The sequence below is a fragment of the Plectropomus leopardus genome, chromosome 16 (assembly GCF_008729295.1).
Source record: "Plectropomus leopardus isolate mb chromosome 16, YSFRI_Pleo_2.0, whole genome shotgun sequence".
In the NCBI taxonomy this organism is placed as follows: domain Eukaryota; kingdom Metazoa; phylum Chordata; class Actinopteri; order Perciformes; family Serranidae; genus Plectropomus; species Plectropomus leopardus.
Genome location: NC_056478.1, coordinates 18,240,567 through 18,257,595, shown reverse-complemented (window position 1 = coordinate 18,257,595; position 17,029 = coordinate 18,240,567). Strand labels below are relative to the sequence as shown.

General features: G+C 36.4%; 2 protein-coding genes across 3 annotated transcripts; both read left to right on the top strand.

The window, feature by feature from the left end:
• Positions 1–4,357: 4,357 nt before the first annotated feature.
• Positions 4,358–9,508, top strand: LOC121955593 (protein yippee-like 5). 2 transcript variants are annotated; one of them, XM_042503618.1, is made up of 3 exons: positions 4,358–4,470; positions 7,072–7,217; positions 8,354–9,508. In XM_042503618.1, the coding sequence occupies exons 2-3, from the start codon at positions 7,077–7,079 to the stop codon at positions 8,573–8,575; spliced, it is 363 nt and encodes a 120-aa protein (XP_042359552.1). In that variant the 5' UTR covers positions 4,358–4,470; positions 7,072–7,076; the 3' UTR covers positions 8,576–9,508. The 2 variants fall into 2 exon arrangements, with proteins under 2 accessions (XP_042359552.1, XP_042359553.1); XM_042503619.1 differs by having other exon boundaries at positions 4,358–4,501.
• Positions 9,509–10,760: 1,252 nt separating this feature from the next.
• On the top strand, positions 10,761–16,936 carry slc35a1 (solute carrier family 35 member A1). Its single transcript, XM_042503735.1, has 8 exons — positions 10,761–10,948; positions 11,192–11,372; positions 12,266–12,425; positions 13,542–13,694; positions 13,848–13,914; positions 14,219–14,395; positions 14,477–14,611; positions 15,522–16,936. The coding sequence occupies exons 1-8, from the start codon at positions 10,939–10,941 to the stop codon at positions 15,653–15,655; spliced, it is 1,017 nt and encodes a 338-aa protein (XP_042359669.1). The 5' UTR covers positions 10,761–10,938; the 3' UTR covers positions 15,656–16,936.
• The last annotated feature ends 93 nt before the right edge of the window (positions 16,937–17,029 follow it).

Here is a 17,029-nt window from a genome sequence, read left to right as displayed (position 1 = left end):
AGAACTGTCTAGTAAAAATTCAGAAAATGACATCACTTTATTGTAATGTAGCCTTAAAAACCACGGAAAGACAACACTTACAATATTGCATTATCCAAAATCTAAGACCATATCTAGTCTCATATCATAATATCATAATAATACATTGCCCAGCCCTACATAACATATACAAGTCCTTGACATGCTGACTTGACCTCTCCTCCTACAATGTAATGTCAGGAGTTACGCCACTTTGTAGGCTGACTGTAACAACAGATATATTGTGTGAGCGAGCAAAGCAGCACTGGTGCAAAAGATTATCTTGGTTATTAGGTGCAAACAGTTGCAGCTATCTCTCTCTTTTTATCTTATAGAATTTATGAACTCAATGATGGTAAACAACAATTTTACCACCAACTCATGATGTTGATTTTTGAAGGAGACAGACAAGACCAGTGACAGGATTAGAGACAGCAATTGCCATATATGTGGCGTAAGTTCATAAGTACAGTATACTTCAGAATTAGGTTGAAAGTGGATTTTCAGTAACTTGCTACAACCCCCTGCTGAAGCTTAGGTGGGATTTTTTCTTACTATAATTTAATGAAACTTTTGTACTTACTTTCATTTAGCTATTTGGAAACAGATACCTTTAAATCTCACAGTGCATGAAGATGATATGCTCAGTTATTATCTTTGTATTGTCATCATGACAACACTGGCAAAGAAACATGTTGTTTTGTGTTTTTTATAGAACAGTGATGCGTGAGTGTTGTAAAGCTTAACTATCTCTTTTGACTATCTCTTATCTCTCCTCTGATTACAGAGGTAATGGAAGTCCAGAAAGAAGGGCAAAGAAGTTAAAATAACAACTAACCAGATTTTTTTTTCTGTTACTGCTCTTATGTCATGAAGTACAGATGTTAATAAAGCCTCTAATCCTGCAGCATTAGTATGGTATAAAATCACCAAAACAGCTGTACACAGTCTCAAATTGTACATATTTAAAGGACTAAAAGTTAAGTTTGTACTGAAAAATGTACAGTCATAATTTTTCCATTGTTGCTCTTAAATGCTACAGAACTATAAATGCTGTCTCTGACCGACAAGTCGACTCTAATCATGATTACAATAATCCAGATATGAGGTCGCACTGCCTTTACAGTCTGTTATCTTCCTTCAAGGACATTTACTCTGCATGAACTGCCGGCTGAAGCTTGACTTTTATCTCCCTGATCTCTACACTAATCTTTGAACAGGCTTAGATGAACTGAACAGTTTGTCCTGTAGTCACACTTCACAAAAAAATACCATGACACTCATCCTCACTGTCTGGACAAACAATATATTGAAGCAATATCTTCCTTCTTTGTCTCAAGAAAAGGTGTAACTGACAAAACTGGTATTTACTCGGAAGTCTGAGACACAAAGACGGTTGTATCATGAAACCTTTTGCAGCTGGAAAAAAATGAATTAAGTGAAGAGAAAAAGCATGACAAAGTGATCAGATCTCTGCTGTTAATCAAACTGCTTAAAGTAAAGTTCATTTTTATTTCTTCTCCTACACTTGGAAGTAACAGCTATTTATCCAATTCTAATTATAGTTTAATGAATAGCACTACAGGTAAGAGGAAAAATATGTATTTTTTTTATTTGGGGGTGAATTGTCTCTTCAAGTTAGTGGAGATTCTTGACAATTTCAGTTCAAAGACAGAGGTGAGTATACAGCGTCGGAGGCATGCTTTTTTTTTGCAAGTACAAAGATTGACTGATATTTCCTCGGCCAGTCTTTCTTAGCTCATCAAAGTGAAGTTTCAAAGGGGGTAATAGAAGAAACAACAAGAAATGGCAAGAAGACAGATCTGCATTGATATCCCACTAACTGGAGTGACAGACCATCACATGGATGTTTCCTAATGCTGCTTCCTCTTACTGCTCTGAGCAGATAAACATGATGGAGGAGAGAGATCTCTGTGGTATTCTGGCACATTGTTAATGCATTTGTCTCACTGTCACATAACCTGACGTGGGAAGCTTTGAGGTTTTTTAATAATCTGGTGAATACATATAAAATATCAAATGTCAGGCAAGATAAAGTGCATTAAAGGTATAGGGCTGGCACAGTATCAGATTTTCATTATGTGATAATTGTGACCAAAAGATTCCACAATAACAATGTTATTGCAAATATCTATAGAAATGTTTAAAATAACAATACTATCTCTAAAATTAATATTTAACTTTATCCATTGTGCATTTTGTCTTTATTTTTTGGCAAATAAATTACCCCCAATATACAAGTGTAGAGAGGTGGAGAGAGTCTGTCATCACAACTGTACAAAATTGAACAAAAAGAGAGACTGATCTTAATGGATAATGAAAAGTCAACCAGATGGTTTGGGGGGAAGGAGACAAAGTTAAAACAAAAAGAAACATAGAATTATTTAAGAGGTCCTGGATGATTCTCACAATATTATCATTTTAGCATGAAATCAATATTTTATTATCGTTATTACCAGTATATAACAACACCCCTACTTAAAGGCATAAATTATAAGGAGCAAAAAGCTATTTGAGCTGGTAGAGGTGGAGCAGGACAGCATGTGATTAAAAAGGTTTACAGTCAAACCTGTTGGGTTTTATATTACAGTTATCTATTTTTGGATGTAAGCCATATAGCAGCATTAAATCATATTGTCTGGCTTTTCTTAATCTAAGATATAAAGTTAATCTGTTACTTGATTGCAGGATTTGATTTTGTACATGATGATAAGTGTTAAGCTTTATATTGATGTCTGTGTAGCCTTGATTAATGCTACATTGGTCTATAACATCTGATAACTGCGTGCAAAATTCTCCTGCTTCTTTTTTCTTCTTTCCAACAGGCTATTAACACTGGAGATATTGTATATTTTAGCTTGTTTTAACTATCCATTTTCTAGTGCCTTAATGTGGTTTTAAAATTGTACTTGAATGTCTTTTCATAGGGCGTTTCTTCTGCATTGTGTCTCAATGCTTTTGATATTTTATGTAGAGCATTTCCAATTGCCTTGTTGCTGACGTGCTTTGTAAAAAAAACTTGCCGCGCCGTGCATTTCTGCAACAATGAATACATTAAATAAAGATGAATATTTCACACCTGACAAACCAGGGACTGATCTTAAGGCTGCATTTGCTCTAAATGTTCCTAGTGACAACAAATCCCATAAAAAAGATCAAAACCAACACTGTGTTAGTCCTTCTCTCAACACATTCTGACATGTACCATTTAAATAAAATAGGACAGGTAATGTCCTTACACCACTGGGCATTGTAGTTTTTAGAAAACAACATTAAACTAGGGAGAACATGGTGCATATCTGGGGGGCTATTATGTGTATTTAAAAGTTTTTGGACTGTAATGGAGCTGTATGATGAAGTGGGTTAAGTTATCGGGCTTTGGCTACACAGACAGTACGTGTTAGCAGGATCAGTGTATTGTTGCTTTTGGTCTTTTCATGGGATTTGTTGATCACAAGAAAAATATATAATGTTGCTAGACTTTAACATCCTGTAATGTATTTGGTTATGACACTTTAGTGTAGAAATTCTTCAAGATATGAAACTTTCTCTTATGAGCTGTATGTTGGTTGGCTGCATAGCTCTCTGCTGACAGGCCAATTCAGTCCAGTTCAATTAAATATTTATTCAGCATCAGTACTGTTTTCAAGGGAGTCCTGGGTGCATACATATATACATCCGTGTGTGTGTGTGTGTGTGTATGGGTGTATACAAAATACAACCATTTAAACCTGTATGCCCCTCCCCACACCCAAACTAAAAAAGTCCCTCCCCAGTGCTTAAAAAATATTTGACATGCATTCCCCTTTTCGCACCATCCCTCGCCCCAAATAAATTACAAACAGTCCCTAAATAAAACATCAAAGCAGGGTTAATCGAATGAATTCAACAATACAGATGCATATATAATGAAAGGTAATCGTTCTGGATATCAACAATGCACCATTTCTCGATTTTAATCAAAATAAACAGTCTTTTTTTTAAATTGCATTCATGCTGGCTGTGCTCTACTGCCCCCTTGTGTTCATCATTTAGAGCTACATTAAGCTACCAGAGATACAAGGGAAATACAGGGGAGAGTCCTATTTCAAAAGAAGAGCAAAACCTTTGCAATTGAGAAAAAAAGATAGTTACAGATAAAGCGTTGTGGACTCTAGTCTTCAGTACAGACTATTTAAGTTTAAGAAGATTATTGTGATCATTATCATCATGTTTTTTCTTACTTAAAATACCCTCGACTCCATAAATTTTTTAACGCGAATTTACTTTGAAAGGTCTAAGCGGAAATAGTCGTTCTCTTTAATAAACGACTGTTTGTGGCATCAACTGCTCTTCTCCGAGTCCAGTTTGACAACAAAACAGGAGAAATAGGGACCGGTTTAAACCACCCGAAAATAAAGACAAACCGGTGAATAAACACACCTGGACGAGGTAAACACCATCTCTTCGCAACAGCCACAGTGTGAGATATTTGGCTTTGACTTGACCGTTGTTTGGCCTGTTTAAAGGGTTGACGCTAGCTAACGTTATTATCAGGATGCCTTTAACATTTTTTTCCTCATACAGGTCCTTGCGCTGTTTTTTTGTTATTATTTCATGGAACTAGTTTACGATTTGAAGCTAATCTACAATTAATGTTTTTCTTGACTATTGCTTATTCTTGTTATTGACATACCAGGCCAAAAGATGCCTTCAGGGGAGTCCCATAAATCTGAAAATCCAGAGTGAAAGTGGTAAATAGTACTCCGGTATTTACTTTAACCCGTTGAAACCTGAGAAAATTGGCTTTTCTTTCAAAAACGTGGATAGAAGACGGTGGGTAATTTAACAAGAAATTACCCAAAAATCAGCAAAAAAATAAATAAATTGTAAAAAATTTACAAGAAAATTAGGCTACCTGAAATTTAAAAACGGAAACGAAAGAAACGTAAAAGAACAAAAACAGGAGATAACATGAAAAAGTGCTAAAATAAAATTGTATATATATATATATAATTACTGTTCGCTTTTTTCCCTGTAACATCTGTTACATAATTTTAATATTTACATTTTCTCCTAGTTATTTGATCATTTTCAAATGATTTTCCTTCTCTGTGTCTCTCCTTTTTTTAAGCTAAGGTCGTTTTCTTGTCACCTTGTGCTTTCACATTTTGCAGAATATTTCATGCCAAGTTGCTGACTGCTGTTTTTTCCCCATGTTAAAAAAAAACCCAAAACACTTTTCTCATGTTTCATAGGTTTAAATGCTTGTAGAAGGCATCCAAACTCAGCACAAAAAATCAGGAGACGATCCAGGTTTCGAAGGGTTAACAGCGAGTAACCACAAAATTAATGTGGTCAGAGGCAATAAAGGGATAATTAATATCCGACATATGGTACATTAATTAACAGATACTGATTGTGAATATCTTACATCTAATATTAATTAGCGTTACATGAATGAAAAATCATTATCAGGATTCCTATAGCTTAAGGCTAATTAAACTGAATAAAGACTCTTTAATGCCATGCAGGATGAAATTTAAAACCAGTTATACAATAACCTAAACTGATGTGGCAACCTTTTTTTTTTACACAGAATTAAGAACAATTTCGCCCCGGCATTATAAAACGAAACTTTCTATTTTTGGTCAAGTGAAAATGTCAGATCTGGTTAGAATTGGGGAATACCTAGCATTAATTAGTGATTTTTATTACTGTTTTTGTGTGCCTCACTCTGTATCTTTGGATTATTCCACAGCTACCTATTATTCTGAGATCTAAACTGCAATGTCAGAAAAAAGCAATTTATAGCATTGTTCTTCCAGTGTCTATTTTATGTATGTTTTTAGGTCTGCTGAAAGACTGATTTTTGACATTTTATTACCAATTAATGCCTTATTTTTAAATTAATGAATGCAAAGCATTTTAAGACTTTTTAAGGATCCGCTGGGAGCCTGATTGTAAAACTCTGACTTTACATTTTGAATAGGATGAAATAATTTCTCCCATTTCTTTCCTCCATCTTCAGTCAGTCTTCTTTCATCAATGTTACACCTTTTAAAAAATCGGTATCGTAGAAAAAAGTGGACAATATGGATCAGATCCTTTATTACTGTAGCCTGTATGTAATTTCATGTCATATCATATTAATGTTTGTTGGGATGGAGAAGTGTGGACCCACAAATAAACAACTTTGACTGGACTTGACAATATCAAAAAAGATTTGCAACTCGACTTGGATTTAGAGATCAGTGACTCTTGATTTTACTTGTACATGAGACTTTGACTTGAAAATACTTGATAGCTTTCCTCAAGTCAGTTTTGGATGATAAAGTTAGAAACATTTTTAGATTTTTTAGATTAGCTTAATACAAGACAGGACAGAAACATACAAAATTCATTCTGTTTTGTGCTTAATAACGCACTATTATGCTATGAAAGTGTTAAGTCAGCCCTGTTTTTTTCTGATAAAATTCAGTCACATTTATCTGAACAAATAAATACAAAACATCAATGATTAAAAAAAAAAAAACATTCATGATTATTGTAAGTTAAGTAATTGATTATGGTTGCTGAAATATGTTTTGAGCTGCCCTCTTGGCCAGGTCACTCTTGGAGATTTTAAATCTCATAGAGTCTTTTACCTGGTTAAATAAAGGATATATAAATATATATTAAAATGGCCTTTATATTTGGCAAAAAGTGGTTTGAGTACAAAGACTTGAGACTTACATGTGACTTTTAAAACAAACAATGACCTGGTCCCACCTCTGTTGGGATGTAACAAACCCTCTAGTAAATCAATTAAGATTTTAGTTTAAAAGCTCTTTGTTCTCAAACAGTTATATTCTAAACAATACGTCTCACACATGTATATATCATCATATTGCTCACCCATGACAAGAAAATACAATTTCCCTTGTTGGATTTACTTGGTTGGGTTGTCACTTTACTAATTTCACAAAATTTCAAAAAAAAGAAAAAGTGTGTTACATCATCTAACAAGACTTCTTTTCTTGTATGTTTTTGTTTTTTACCTTCTGGTGGTAGACAAAATGGGGCGGATCTTTTTGGATCACATCGGTGGGACTCGCCTCTTCTCTTGTGCCAACTGTGACACCATCCTGACCAACCGAGCCGAACTCATCTCCACGCGCTTCACTGGAGCCACAGGTCGAGCTTTCCTGTTCAACAAGGTACATCACGTCCTTCACCTGGATCATGGGATAAAAGAAGTGTTGCACTTGTTAGTTTAATACTAAAATATTAAAATACTTAAACAAAACATCATATTTGGATCATGAACGATCACCTGGAGTCAGAAATTCACTGCAGCTGTAGTTTTAGAGATGTGTAAAGACTGTGACATCAGCATGATCGATATTAAACTAATAATGTTATCCACACATACATAATAAGACAATGCTTTTCAGTGCTAGTTAACATTTTAAAATCCAGGAGATACAGACTTTATTGGAAACTTTCCCTTTTGTTCAAGGTACTATTTAACTAGGCTAGTTGTAACCACCTTATTTGAAAAGAAAGATTTTTTGTTTTGTTTTTTTAAATTAGGCTTTTCTCTGAGGTTTTTTGTTTCTCTTGCTCAGATCTTAGAGGGGAAGGGGGCTTGGGGGTCATTTTTACATACGTCTTGTAATTTGCATTTTTGTATCATAATTAAATGTCCATTTCTTGAAAATTAAAAATATTAAAGGAAAAAAAATCCAGGAGGTAGCTAAGTGTGATACTAACACAAACAAGCACAAATTAGATTGATGTTTTGACTTTTTAATTATTGATGATGTAATGGAATTTAGGCAATAGCACTACCATGAATTGTTTAAAACAAAAATAAGAGGTCAATTGGTCCTAACTTGGACAATAAAAGTAACATTTATAGATGATTGTGGACATAATTACAACTGATAAAAATTAGTCTGTTAATCAATTAATTATTTCAGTATTTTTTCAAGCAAAATTGTTCCAGCTCCTCAGATGTGATTATTTGAAGCTTTCCATTGAATCTAAACTTAATATATTTAGGTGTAAAGTAAAAAAAAGCTATTTAAATACATCAGCTCGAGTTTGGAGAATTCTTTTTGCTCTTTTTCACACATTTTTTTAAATATTTTATCAAATAAACAATTAATTAGGAAATTAAAATTATTGTAGTTGCCACCCTAAACATAATTTGAATTAATTAATTTTGCAGTTACATCTGGCCCACACCTATCAGACTTTTAAATGTTATAACATTGCTGAGATTTGCTTAAAAACATGTAGAAAAGCAATTAACCCTTACAGTGACTGATGTCTGGCTGCTGCCCTCCAGGTCGTGAATCTGCAGCACAGCGAAGTGCAAGACAGAGTCATGCTGACAGGAAGACACATGGTGCGGGACGTCAGCTGCAAGAATTGCAACAGCAAGCTGGGCTGGATGTACGAGTTCGCCACTGAGGAAAGCCAGCGCTACAAGGAGGGCCGTGTCATCCTGGAGAGGGCGCTGGTGAGGGAGAGCGAAGGCTTCGAGCATGTTTCCTCTGACAACTCCTGAGTTCACTTGTGTTGCAGTTACAGTGCTCAATCCATGCATACTACCGCTTTTCCTCCTGCAGCAGTACATGGACTTGCATGGACAGTGTGCCATTCGTGAGTAGAGCTACACCAAATAATATCACAGACTGCGGTCTTTGTGGGAGGCTTTAACAAGAAGATTTTCCCATAACCTGCAACATCTAAGAATTTCTTCTACAGTGGGTAAAATCATTGCTTCTCCACCCATTTAAAATCACCTGCAGTTTCAGTGTGTTCTCAACAGGCTGTGATGTTCGGAAACGTGTTGGTGTGGTGGGATTTTGGCTGCTGTCAGAGGGAGAGGATTCGCTCCTGCTGCCCTGCAAGAAGCTCAGTCAGACAGACAGACAGACAGACAGACAGACAGACAGATTGTTATGTAGAGGTTTGAAAAGCTATTAAAGATATTGGTGAATTCTGATTCTTAACACAAGTCACTAAGCAATATGTTGCAACACATTGCTTTCCGGACAAGTGTTCAATGTGACACCAAGCCAGAAATTATTAAATATGTATTTGAAATAAATAAGTAGTGAGCTACTTCTCTTTAATATTAGCTGCATCAGAGTATTCCCCTAAAACATCCATCATCATCTTGATCATATTGTTGTTATTGAAGTATCTGTTTTGACCCGAAGAGTTCAGATATCCCCATTTTATTTTATGTCACGATAAATGATGAGCCTAAAGTTGGACCTGTTTTAGCGATGAGAAATTGCATTCTAATAAACTCTTGCTGTAAACCTGATTTAGCTCATTTAAATTCCATGTGCTGTTCATTTTAAGAGTTTCAAAGTAATTAATGGCCAATTATTCAAATGTTTAAACTGATTGGTGGCAATTCACAAATTACTTGAAGGAAATTGAGGAGATGCTGTTTTTGTGTGTCATAATTAAATAACTCAAACATGAATTCAGTGAATCTGTGTTTTCTTACATGTCTATCCATATCAGAGTTAAGTACTGTGTCCCACCTGGACTATCACAAAATTGTATTATCTTGCAATTTATTATTTTATGTAGGCTATGTCAGTTAATTTTTCAGTGCATGTTAATGTAATTTGGGATCCTGCTGCCATGCATCTTTCCAGTATGCCTTGTTAGCCCATATATTTTTTGGTAATACTTGCAAGTCAGTGTTGGCAACCTTCTGTGTCCTGGAGAAAAATGCTTCACACAAATGTTTTGAGACTGAGCACTTGATGTTATTGTCATAAAATGGTTAAATACAAAATTAGCCTTTAAGATCTGGCAGAACGACATCCAGCATTAAAATTTTTGAACTGACTAGACAAGCTGGACAATGCCAATAGTGATGTCACACACACAACTACAACTTTACTTAAAATTTGGTCCATGCAATATAGTATATCGATATCATAATATGAGACTAGATATTGTCTTAGAATTTGGATATCATAATATTTTCAGTGTTGTCTTTTCCTGGTTTGAAAGTTAACATTACAATAAAAAACATGCAATTTTCTGAACATACCAGACTGTTTTAGCTGTTCTATTATTATTATCTACCATTATTATTTTTGTTTACCCATTTAGTCATTATTACACGATTATCAAAAATCTCTATTCTGTGAAAGCACACATAGTTAGCCCTACAATATTATTGCAATCTCGATAGTGATGTTTTTGGCCAAAAACTATTGTGATATGATTTTTTTTTTTTTATTTTTACATTTATTGGTCATATTAGTGATGCTGGTGTTGTAATTTTATCCATCTTTAGAAATGTTTGTGCAAAAAATATTATTATAACGCTTTACCTTACTACTACCTTGAAATTTACAGGTAGGGGATGACAGCCTGGCCAATTATTGAGGCAGATATTTTGTGTTTTGTGGATTATCTGTATCTGCATTTTATTGTAATGATCGCCAATAAAAAAAAATAAATTAAAAAGTGCAAAGAAAGTGTCAGCATTGGGGAAAAAATAACGTTTTTTATTATTAGGGGAAAACACTTGAAATCTATGATGTCACTATTAAACTTTTAAGGATAAAAAGCAAAGTTTGCGTGGGGAAAGCTATGTGACAGAATTACTAGCGAATAGAGTGATCGCAAATGATGTTTAACTTGCAGAATTTCAGGATACAGAAAACAAACTCACCCTTCGTGGAGTCGACTCGCGCTGCATTCTGGGAAATGAAGGCAGTTTGGAACCAGGTAGGAAAATCTTAACCAGACTCCCACTTGATGTGTAGCTAGCTGGTTGGGCGACATTCCTCAATCCAAGCTACCGGATACATTTGACAGATTTGATGACATGTAACGTGAGCAGGATACTCGACTTCCTCGCCTCAAGGACGGACTCAAACCAGCGCAACGATGGCCGGCGGTGAGTTTGACCAGTTAATTCAAGCTAGCATCATAGGCTAATGTTAGCCGCTGGAGAAACAACTGAAACGCAAAAAGAAACAGTATAATTAAAGAGCTGTACATTAGTTAGGTGTCAGTTATAGTGTTGTTTTTCGTTACCGAAGTGATAACAATTGTTGCGACTGTTAAACAACTGTATAAAATTTACTGTTAATGACATTAAGTTGCCTTCACACTACATTTCCACCCCGGTCCTCCCCAGAAACTGTGAGCGTGGTCTTCAAGCTGTACTGCCTGACGGTGATGACACTGGTGGCGGCTACATACACAGTGGCACTGCGGTACACAAGGACCATTTCAACAGGAGACCTGTACTTCTCCACTACAGCAGTGTGCATCACTGAGGTCATTAAATTAATACTGAGTCTGGGGATGCTGGCCAAGTAAGTGTCACTATCACATACTGTTACACTGTTTTTTGTCAACTGTTTCGTTGTAAGTGAAAACTGACTAAGTAAGGGACTGTTCTTTATTTATCAGATGAGGAGGGTGCCTTGGTGGGACCCTAATCTCAGGTTTCGAAGTCCATTATTTTGCATTTCAATTGGGAATTAGGAATCAAATGACTGCATGAGACTAGTATAAAGTGGCCGTGTCTGTAAAGAGGAGACTCGTGGGTAGCTTTAAATGTCAGCACGGTACAGCCTCTTAAAAACAGGAATGTCGCCTGGCGGCTAACAGGATTTAAAAAAAAACTCTAGGTGTCATGTACGGACCTTGATGCATGGGAACCCAGTTTAGAGGTGATCACAGCTAATAGTAATTCGTTTTTTAAAGAAAAATAATAAAATTTGAAAAAATAGGGAAAAAATATACTTTAGCAAGATAAGATTTAAGTTCTGAAAAGAATAGTACAAGCCCTATAATAAGGAAAACTAGAATCCATAGAAAAACAAAAACAAGGGTGAAAAGTCAAACAATGGCTGAAACGTTTTGTATTCAAAGCCAGGCTACAGAGGTCATAATAAGTGTATATTTTTCAGCCATTCTCAGATATTTAGGAACCGTCATTCATCAGAAAAACTGAAAGCAGCCTTACGAGTTGTTTTTCTCATGAACTTTGGATCAACAAAAAATTGAGGTCAGAGATCCTCAGTGGCCCCCCTGATTTGTACAAGCATGTCAGACACTGTTATCAGTCCTCTATGCTTAAACACATGTAGATTATAAAATAAAATTCTGTGATAAGAACTTCCATAACTGAAATTAATAAGTGAATTACAGAAATTATTTACACTTCTTCCTTATCAGTCTGTTTTTATGCCTTCTCTCGCAGAGAAACAGGAAGCCCCGTCAGGCTGAAGAAGGCAATAGTGGAACATATATTTTGCAGCCCAAAAGAACTGCTGAAGCTGAGCGTGCCCTCGCTAGTGTACGCAATTCAGAATAACATGGCCTTTATTGCTTTGAGCAACCTCGATGCAGCAGTTTATCAGGTAGGAACTGAATACTGTTTTAATGACACTGAAATGCTGAAATGAATGTATAACATGCAGGCTTCATACAATGGCTGGGTGGGGATCGTTAGTGAACCGGTTGTGTCTGTGCTGCACCCACTGACTTCAGAGTGTAAAGAGATACAATATTTCTATTAGTGATGCAAATAAATATCTGAGCTGGAACTAATATTTATTACTAACAATTAAACTGCTGATGTTTTTTGATCAATTGTTTAGTGTGTAAGATGTCAGAAATAAGTGAAAAATATCCATCACAATAGAAAACAGAGAAAGCAGGAAATCCTCTTATTAGAGAAGCTGAAACCAGGAAATGTTTTTATTTTTATTTATTAAATGACCATTTGATAGCTGCCGATTAATTTTCTGTCAATCGACTAATCATTGCAGCTCTCATAAACATAATAAACATAGCTCTAATAAAAAGCTTTTTATTATTTTGTGTCTTTTAGGAACGCTTCGTCCATTTTGGGGTTGGAAATATGTAGAGAATAATATAAAGTTTTATGATTCCTCATGTCAAATATTGTAGATTGTATTTGCCAAATTATGTCACATTGATAGCTGCGCAAATACTAGGTACAAAATTAGTATATCCAATTATAGAGATTAATATGATGCTTGTGTCTATCCTTTTTGTGTCTGTGGTGGTAAGCATACAAAACTGAGGAAGTACAATCCAGTGAAAATCAGATTTGAGCTGAGCCATGAGCAGGGTGCTTGTTAGATGGAGGGAAGTTTACCACAGCTCATTGACACACACTACTCACATTGTTTTGATACAAAGCTGGTTGAAAATTGGCAAAGTGTCTTGAATCAGTTATCAGAATTACTGCTGATTAATTTTCTGTCATTCGACAAACTCTTCCAGCACAATTAGGCACGGTGAGGCAGAAAAGCTGAAACCTGCAGCCCATTTTGACTGTTGTTTTTAGAAAATGCAACAGTAGAACTAAACTTACAATATAAAAACACTGACCCCATCCAATGTGAAGTTCATGGTGAAAAGAGTATAAACAGTGAGCAGGTCCCATAATGTCTACACCATGTGAGAAATCAATAGATTTGACACCTAACTTGTGCTTTTCGGTGTAGGTGACCTATCAGCTGAAGATCCCGTGCACGGCCTTGTGTACGGTCCTCATGCTGAATCGCTCTCTCAGCCGGCTGCAGTGGTTCTCCGTCTTCATGCTGTGCGGAGGCGTAACACTCGTGCAGTGGAAGCCTGCAGAGGCGACTAAAGTACAGGTGGGTGTTGCATGAGCAAAAAATGAATTCTAAATTATGCACAGTGATTTATTCTGGCATGCATTTGGCGTTTTATTACCTGGATCTCTTCAAGCTGCAGGAGGTATTTACTGTCTGTCTGGTGGCTCATGTCATCTCTTTTTTTTCACCCAGGTTGAGCAAAATCCTTTTGTTGGGTTCATCGCCATCGCTATTGCTGTCCTTTGCTCTGGATTTGCAGGTAAAGTACTCTGTGTAAATGAGTGATAGTGGTTTCACCTTCTCGGCCAATATTGATTTAGCTGCCACACATATTGCAAATAATTAAGCCACTAAAAAAACACTGTGTCAAAGCAGTAACCAGACATATAACACATGATGTGCACTTTAACATAAACTGATAATAGCTGATATCCTTTTTTTTTTTTTTTTACAAGTTGCATTAAGTGAACGTGTCATCTTGTTTTTAACACTATTTGAAATGCACATCGTAAAATATTTGTGACTTTTTACTTGCACTAACAGTGTCCACTCTCTGATTTAAGGTGTGTACTTTGAGAAGGTGTTGAAGAGCTCTGACACGTCTCTTTGGGTGAGAAACATCCAGATGTACCTGTCCGGCATTTTGGTGACTCTGATTGGTGTCTACGTGACCGATGGTGAGAAGGTCCTGGAGAAAGGCTTCTTCTTTGGTTATACACCCTGGGTGTGCTTTGTAGTACGTAAGTATGACTAAACTCTGTTTTCAATTTGATTTCACTTTTCTTCATGGTTTTTCAGCTGACATTGCTCTTTGATTTCAGTCTTGGCCAGTGTGGGCGGTCTGTACACGTCAGTAGTGGTGAAGTACACGGACAACATCATGAAGGGCTTCTCTGCTGCTGCCGCCATCGTTCTCTCAACTGTAGCATCTGTTATCTTGTTTGGACTACAGATAAGTAAGTTTTTTTCTGATATTCTGATAGTATTTTATAGTTTTAGCAGCCCCTTCTGGCTCAGCAGGTGAGGCTCATGATTGTCAAGTCAGTTATAACCCAATTTCAGGGGATTTTACAGTATGTACAGGACACAACAGTCTTTATCCTTAGATTGCGGCTCATGAGTTGTATATTTGTACACTTTAATAAGAGAAGCCTTTATATTGACGTCACCAAGCTGCATTTCTATTTCTACCAAAGTACACCCCCTCAACCATATCCCTGCACAGAAGCAAGCAAGCATGCATCTGCTGCTAGCTCACCTAGCACCAGCTGGCTGATGTTAGAGCTCAGCCGAATAGGACGCCATCAACATTTACATCTTATGCTGTCACAAGAACGAGCCTCTCATCCATGAGAAGATGCTCGTTTCCAGCTGCCGGGGGATGGAGTTGGTGGGAGTAGTTTGGTAGAAAGAAAATAGTTCCTACATGAAAGTGCTCACAACAAATTCTGTGGGTTATTTTGAATAACTGGGTCATGATTTCTGGAAAGAGAAATTGCTGTTGAGTTTTTCAAAAGTATATGTATGTATATGAGTGCCATCTAGTTCTATTATATAAATGAGAAGATAGACCTCTCTACAACTAATATCTCCAACACTCGATAACTGACACCAAAACAATAAATAGCACTACAGATGAGAAGAAAAATTTGTATTTCTTCAGTGTTGGAAGAACTGTCCCTTTAAGATATACCAGAGTCATTCTAAGCATATAAAACAACTTATGACTGTGGGTTGAAAAATGTTTAAAAAAAAAAGAAAAAAGAATCGATTGGTGTTTTTTTTAAAACAGTTAAAATTCCACATCTTTTTTTTTTTTTTAAATAATGAAATGTCCCGTTTTGCTTTTCTTACCCTCTTGTGCAGCGATCTCTTTTGCCTCTGGAGCCTTCCTGGTGTGCGTTTCCATCTACCTGTATGGACTTCCAAAGCAGGACACGTTAAAGCTGAACCGGCAAGACACAGACAAGGAGGCCAAACAGAGACTGATTACTGTGTGAGCCGCTTACCTGCAGCAAAGGAGTCTCTCTTGCTGGTGGACCAGGTGTCGGGGAGGGGGGGGTTCACCTTTTCTCGGGGCCTAAAAGAGCTCCTGCACTTAGGGGATGAGGGATCCACTCCAGTTACTTTCCAAATGAACACTCAGTGGAGTTGTCTCTGTGTTCAGTTCATCACATAGACAACTTTTGGTCCACTTTCATGTAAATTCAGGCAATTTTTCAATGGATATGAAGAGAAAAAAGACATATTGGACCTTAAACTGGCCTTTATAACTGGCTGCTTTTAAAGTTTGTGAAATATCTGAAGCAGTCAGTGAAGTCTTGTCTTCAGCCATGCTGGAGCGACAAGCAGGACTTTGTTACTCTTTTTCTGATGCCTCCATTTATCTGTTTTAGGGGGAGTATAAATATCACAACTTCTTATCATGTAGTTGTTGTTTTTTATCATTAGTCTGTTTTACACTGCAAAATTAGTGTCTTTAGAGAATACTTCACCTGCAGAATGGTCATTTCTATATCAGTTACACAATGTGTTTCATTGAATTTGTGAAGAAAATGCATCCACCGTGAACTGAGAATCCAAAAAAGGCGAACCTTTATGAACTGAGGTCACTGGGGACCACATTTAACAACAGCAAAACTATATGAAAACATCTGTTAACAAACTCTAACACAACTCATGCTGTATGATCCCAGTCTAATTTACTTCCAGTCTTATGCTCAGTACCTCCCAGTTTCCACTAAAAACTTTCACCATGAGCAGCACACCCGAGTATGCGCGTGTCGAGACAAGCTACTCGGCTGTGCATGTGACTGCTTATTTGGACATGTTTTAAATTGTAATGCTTTCGTGAAAATGCAGGTGTTCGGGAACAAGTCTTTTGATATATTTTTGTTTTTGTTAAAAGAGGTCCCTGTTAACTTAAATTTATGAGGAATGTTAGTATTTTTTTTAATTCTTCGTTCACTGCGGAGCCATGTAGGGAAATTATATATTTTTTTTTTTTCAAATGAAGGTAACACGCAGTGAATAAGTGATATACAACCGGTCATTTTGTTGGTGAAGTATTCCTTAAAGTCCATAACACATAGTGGTGATTCTGAATGTGCCCAGATCACGGGAAAACATACTTGAAAGACGATTGACGACTGACTGCATGTGTGAGTATGTTTATAGCATCATCTCTCTGACGTTGTGTCTTTTGTATCACATCTGTGACACATTCTGTTCTGAAAGTCCTTCTAAAGCTTTCATTAAAACTGAATGGAAATACAGTGAAAGCAACGGCTACTTTTTCTGCTCAGAATATTTGCGATCCTACACAATGTATCTTCAGCTGATCACTTAACTCTTCCCCCAAAAACTGATTGTCC

What these genes read in the sequence shown, in the direction of transcription:
- LOC121955593 (XM_042503618.1), top strand. Translation starts at nt 7,077, where the DNA reads ATGGGGCGGATCTTTTTGGATCACATCGGTGGGACTCGCCTCTTCTCT. An exon ending in GAGCTTTCCTGTTCAACAAG is followed by an intron (nt 7,218 to 8,353) that starts GTACATCACGTC and finishes GCTGCCCTCCAG; the next exon opens with GTCGTGAATCTGCAGCACAG.
- slc35a1 (XM_042503735.1), top strand. An exon ending in TCGATGCAGCAGTTTATCAG is followed by an intron (nt 12,426 to 13,541) that starts GTAGGAACTGAA and finishes TTTTCGGTGTAG; the next exon opens with GTGACCTATCAGCTGAAGAT. An exon ending in CCTTTGCTCTGGATTTGCAG is followed by an intron (nt 13,915 to 14,218) that starts GTAAAGTACTCT and finishes CTCTGATTTAAG; the next exon opens with GTGTGTACTTTGAGAAGGTG.